Source organism: Saccopteryx bilineata, chromosome 3 (assembly GCF_036850765.1).
Source record: "Saccopteryx bilineata isolate mSacBil1 chromosome 3, mSacBil1_pri_phased_curated, whole genome shotgun sequence".
NCBI lineage: Eukaryota > Metazoa > Chordata > Mammalia > Chiroptera > Emballonuridae > Saccopteryx > Saccopteryx bilineata.
In genome coordinates, this window is record NC_089492.1 from 307,784,245 (window position 1) to 307,790,244 (window position 6,000).

Genomic DNA, 6,000 nt, shown 5'->3' on the forward strand with positions numbered 1-6,000 from the left:
GACTCCCAGACAGGCCACACGGAGGAATTGTATAGGTTGTGTGTCAGCCGTATGATCCCAGATTCCTCTGGCTTTAAAATAGCCCGGCCAATTTCCTCATGCCCTTCGTGACAGGCGATACTGCCTCACTGACACAGCTTGGGTCACGTGGGAGAGAAGCAGGAGAGTGTGGTGAGGATGCCCTCTCACCAGCATCCTCATCACTTGTACCCACAGCCAGAATTCTCCCTGGGTGGTGCTAACAGCCAGTCCCGCGAGCACATCTGCCCCCACGATATATTTTTCAATAGGGGATATATAAACCTCACATGCCCTAGGAGGCAGTCTGCCAATCCCTATAGTCACGGTGGTTTTAGGAATCTGTATCTGGCGCCCCCTATAGTCTTCTATGGTCTCCAAGGGTCCCTGGAACAGGTCTGGGTTGCCAGAAATCAAGGTCGAGTCTGCTCCTGTGTCCACTAAGGCTAGGACATGCTGGACACTGTGAGGGGACCAGTAAATGGTTAGTTCAGCATGAAGCCTCCTGCCCTGGCCTCCTCGGCCCCTGCCCCCACAGTCAGGCAGATAATGAGCTAGAGCTGGCTCACCGCTTGTAAGTCCTGCCACAGCTGGCACTAGTTTATTTTCAGGGGCCCACCTTCAGTCTTGTGCCTCGGGACGGTGTGCCCCTTCCCTTCCTGTCTCACAGCTGCAGATTCTTGCCTGCTCCTATGGGGAGGACTGACCTTGGCGGTGTAGATTGACGTTGCATGGGCGGTGCTCTAAGCCCTGCTCCCTGCACTGGAGCCAAGCTACCTGACCCGCCCCTTCTCTGTGGGCTGCGGGGGCATTTGGGTCCAATTGCTCTAAAGTTCTGTGGATCCCCTCCGACCGGGGATGGACTGTGCCCCAGTCCTCTGGTAATGCCCCGTTTGCCAGGTATGCTGCTACTGGATACCATAACGACCTTGGGGGCCAAAATTCCACCCGCTACCCCTGGGCCTGTGTCTCCGTGGGGGCGGGGAGTTCCCCCGCACCAGTCACTTCATTTTGAACACCTTGCTGGCTGCGCCACTTGTCAGGGTCAAGGGATCCCTTGGGAGGTGAGGTGGCGCCAGGGGAAAAGAATCCACAAGGAGTAAAGGACAGGAGAGATAAAAGTTACAGAAGAGGCTACGTATTTTATTTCCCAAGGCCAGTTTTATACAGTGCCGTGGAACTCACGCATGCGAGACTCCCCTTCCGCTGAGGTAAACTAGCTAAGGCAGCAGGTTATATAACTGTGGGAGCAACAGCGCATGCGCTCCCACTTTGAGGTTCTGTCCTTTGGCATAGCTACTGCGCAGGTGCTCCGGGCTCTAACTCATAGCTGGGCCCTCACATACTTAAAAAAAAAAAATGCTTGTTTACAATTAAATATTGGCCTGTTATGTGGTAATCATCACAAGGTAGGCACCATTGAATGGATAAAAAGAACCATGCTCATATCTGTACTGTGTGATGTCTACACGGACAGGGAAGTTTGGGAGACCAGACACTCAGGTGTCGACCAGGTAATTTCTGGGTGATGGGAGGATCAAGTCCCAGGTTTAGTCCTTTTCTGGGCCTGGAGATGAACAGGGAGGAGCAGGGGGATGGGGGGAAGCAGGACCAGCATAGAGAGAGAAGACAAGTCCAATGGGAGAGGCACAGGCAGAAACGAGGGGCAATCAGTGGGCGGATATTACTTGTTTTCTGTTGTCTGTGTCTCATGAAGCTTTCACATCTTAATCAGCTTTGAGGCCAAGGAGATGCAGCTCCACTCAGGGCAATCTGGTTCCCAGAGACAGCCAAGACCTCTGCCAGGAACAGTCTTTCAGACGCAAACCAACCCACCCTGAGCCCATGGTCCCCAGCCACCCCGCCTGCCCTAAATCTCCCAGGACCTGGGACCAGACACACAGAGACCTCCCCACAGGCCCGAACCCCAGATTTATTCATCCCAGCTGACCCTAAATGCTCATTCTGCTTTCCATTGTCTTTCCCATGGAAACCCCAGTAAAGGCTCAGGCTGGGCTCCTCACACCTGTGTCTTCTTTCCGGGGGGCCCTGCCTGGTGAAGTGGAGCCTCCTCTCAGGAAATGAATGCAATACCATCCTTTTCAATTATAGTGCCTCTCCTTGTCATCACTCAGTCACTTCCACCAATTAAAATCCAAAAGGTACATTTGAGACAGCTGAGACAAGAGCTTCCAGGGAGATGGTGACATTGATGTCCCATGACTGTCCCTCTGGACTCTGTATCCCCACCTTGTCCCATTAAAAAGAAGGGCAAATCAGTCAAGATGTTGGCCTGGTTGTCTCAGGACCTCCACACCTGCAGAGACAACAGGGTCTTAGCTCAGACACTAGGTCAATCAAGCTCTTGCTTGAGGCAGGGCAGAACAGCCCAGCCGCATCTGGAACTCAGGTCAATCATTTATCTTCCCTGTAGAGAAAGACAGACAGACAGACCTGCTCACCTGGTGCAGTAGAGCCAGGTGAGGCCATAGGTGAGGAGGAAGCCAGCCCCCATGAGGGCCCCTCTGATCAGGGTGAGGACCAGGGGCCAGGAGCCCTGCTGCTCCTCAGTCACACAGCTGCGGGGAGGGGGGCTTCCTGGGGAGGAGCAGAGGGGGGTGACTTTGTGTCCTCAGGACTCAGTCCCACCCACAGCTCCAACACTAGTTCGGAAACTCACTCTGCACAGAGAGGCTGAAGGAAACATGCTGGGAGCCCAGCAGGTGCCGAGCCCGGCAGGAGAACTCCCCTTCTTCCATAGTCCCCATGCGGGGCAGCTCCAGGGTTGCAGTGCAGGAAACGGGGGTGGCGTTCAGGGCTGGGGACCCCCGGAACCAGCTCAGCTCTGCAGGGGGGTTGCTGTCAGCCTCACAGAGCAGCCACACAGCCTCGCCCTCCAGGATGGGCAGGGAGGAGGTGTTTTGCAGAATCCTGAGGGCTTTGGAGAGAGAAGAAGACGGGTCAGAGGGGGTAGAAGGAGAGAGATGGAACACAGGTGGAAGCACCCACTCACAAGACGTGCGGGGGAGGTGATGATTTTCATCCTTGTTCTTTTTAATCAATTCCAATTCAGATTTAGTTTCCCCCTCTGCTCCACATCAACCCACAGGGCAGATCCCAGCTACAAAGAGGCAAAGTTCCTTCATACCTGTGACATTTCTGAAGGAGATGTCTATGGTGAGGTTCCGGGGGGCATCTGGGACAGAAAGACATGGCCCCGCTTCAGAGGGGAGGGGTGTGTGGAAGTCACCCTGAACCCAAGGAGGGTGGTGGGTACCAGAAAGATGGGGTTGCTGTCCTCTGGCCCAGCCCCCACCTGCACTCAGATCCATGCATCAGTGTTTCAAGCTCAGCCTCCCTCTCTTCCTCTTCTACCTACACTCATGCACATGCATTCACCCCGGTCCTACTTCCCACTGGAACCAAACCATCCCTCCAACACTCACAGGAGACATTGAGCCAGATGGTTCTCTCTGTAGTGACTGAAGACCACTGACGTGTCACCTGACAAGTGAGGCTGGTGTCATGGTCCTGAGCCTTTGGGGTGAAGGTGAGCACCGAGAAGTGGAGGGTCTGAGGGTTCAGCGAGTCAACAGCGGCTCCCACCCAGGAGAAGGTGAGAGGGCTTCCCCCTTCGCAGGCCCCTGGCAGGCTGCAGGTCAGCTGTGTGGGGCGGCCGGCCTCCAGAGGCTCCAGAATATGGATGATGGGTTTTTCCGTCAAAGCTGAGAAACAGAAAGGCAAGGACCTGGGCTTCGCGTCAGGGGAGACCCAGAGTGTGACCCTGAGAGTGTCGTGCCTCAAGTCTCAAGCTCACCCCAGATCATGTGTCTCTTCCGACCACCTTGGGCACAAGGCCAGGACAAGGGTTGTCACAGGGTCCTGTTCCTGTCGTAAGATAGCGTCCCAGTTACCTAGGTCCGACTTGGGCCCCTCTCACACCTGTCACCTGCAAATTCAGCGTCTTTTTATTGTAAGTATATTTCACATCATTTCCTCTCTCTACTCGGAACAGATAGACTCCTGAGTCACTGGTCCTGGCGTCTCTGATGCTCAGGGAATAGTCGTTGTTCCTTGGGTCTGTGAGGAGGAATTGGCTCCTGCTGTCTGTCTTCACTGGCTCATCTGCGTTGTTTCTGGCCACAAGATGGTACTCGCTGTCCACACGATGGTACCAGTAGGTGTAGAGTGTGCTGTAAGATAACCACGGACTCCATGGGTAGGAGAAGGAGCAGGACACGTGGACGCACAGACCCTCCTGCACCCTCACCGATCGTTGCACTTGGAGCTCATAGCCTGGCTGCTGCTGCAGGGTCCCTGGGGGGACACAGAGACTCAGCTACAGCCCCAGCCCCTCCCCATCCTAGCTGTCCCCCCTCCCTGGGCCCACTCACCCCCCACAGCAGGGGCAGCAGCAGCAGGGGCACCATGTCTGCATCTGACAGGGCAGAGCGGGTCCAGTCTCTGTGTCTGGGAGAATATTGTCCAACTGTGGGGTGGGGCTGAGGACACCCTGACAGGAAGCCTCTGAGAGAGCTGTGACCAGACCCAGAAGGGGAAGTTGCGGCCCACAGGCTGTGGGGGCTCATTGAGGACTGAGAAATCATCCTGTCTAACTTCCGGACACCCAACTTTGCAGGTAGATACAGCAAGGATCTCAGAGTTTGGGATTCTTGTCCAGATGTGAATCTGAAAGTAATCACTTAACAGATGATTTTTAAGTTGAGAAGGAGGTCACCCAGGGGTCCATGGTAGTTAGAGCTGGTCCTGGTGACTCACAGGGACCTCCCTCTAGCTGAAATCACTGCACGTTCTAGAAGAGTAATTGTACATTTTCTTTAAACCACTCAAGTGCTGGCAGGAGAGAAATAAATGTAGACCCCACATCTGGGAAGGGTGGAACCCAGGGGCAATGTGGAACATCAGGGTTCGTTGCTCTGAGGGGTTTGTGGGGACAGGGGATACACCAGTGTTGGTCTTCTAGGGTCTGTTGGTCTGTCGGACAGTGAAGGCGCACACAAGCTCCTTCGAAACTGAAGGTATAGTAGAGATCTCGCCTCATTGTTACGCAGTTGGGCCAGAAAGGTGTGCTATACTGTTAACAAAGAGAGTTGGTAATTTTTCTGAATTGCCTTGTAGTTTGGTTTTCAGCATTTTAGCTTTTATGACTTGATGTGATGTGTTTTCTCATATCAGAAATATTATATATATATTTTAAACAGTGATCTCAACCTTTGTGTAAACATCAGGCTCCTGAAAACCTGGTCTGCCCCTGACATGGGGAGCCGGTACCCAGCTCTACCCGCCCCCCGGACTCCTCCTGTATTGTAAGCAACACTGTCTTGCTCAGGCCAAGGACTAAAGACAGCAGGATGCCCATGGCTGTGCCCCACAGTGCACATCACTGGGCTGTCGGGCAGATCTCAGGACAGGATTATAAAAAAATAAAAAATAAAAAGACAAGAAATAGTAAGTGCTGGCCAGAATGTTAAGAAAGGGGAAGTATCTTGCACTGTTGCGAGTAATGCAAATTAGGGCAACGACTATGTAAATCAGTAGGGCAGTTCCTCAAAAATTAAAACTAGAGCTATAGAGACATTTACCTGAAGCTATATACTCTTATTGATCAACATTTCCTTGTTAAATTTAATTTTCTGAAAAAAATTAATCAATCAATTTTAATAAAAAAACCTAAAGCTACCATCTGATTCAGCAATTCCACTCCTGGGGATTTATTTAAAGGAAAGGAAAACACTAACTTGAAAAAGTATATGAACCTCATGTTCATTGCAGCATTATTTATAATCGCCAAGATATGCAGCCACCTAAGTGTCCATTGATAATGAACAGATGAAGAAAATCTGGTATCTCTACAATGAAATACGATTCTGCTGTTAAAAAGACAATGCTGCTATTTGGGGCAACATGGACGGACCATAAGGGCATCGTGTTATGTGAAATAAATCAGACAGGGGAAGACAA

At 52.2% G+C, this 6,000-nt stretch overlaps 1 protein-coding gene across 1 annotated transcript; it reads right to left on the reverse strand.

Moving 5' to 3' along the window:
• Nucleotides 1-2,298: 2,298 nt before the first annotated feature.
• Nucleotides 2,299-4,463, reverse strand: LOC136330173 (sialic acid-binding Ig-like lectin 14). The gene is made up of 7 exons (XM_066266670.1): nt 4,413-4,463; nt 3,961-4,357; nt 3,465-3,743; nt 3,167-3,214; nt 2,699-2,956; nt 2,481-2,616; nt 2,299-2,335 (listed from the first exon to the last, which is right to left on the reverse strand). Exons 1-7 carry the CDS (start codon nt 4,446-4,448, stop codon nt 2,299-2,301), a joined length of 1,191 nt encoding a protein of 396 aa, XP_066122767.1. The 5' UTR covers nt 4,449-4,463.
• Between the last annotated feature and the right edge of the window lie 1,537 nt (nt 4,464-6,000).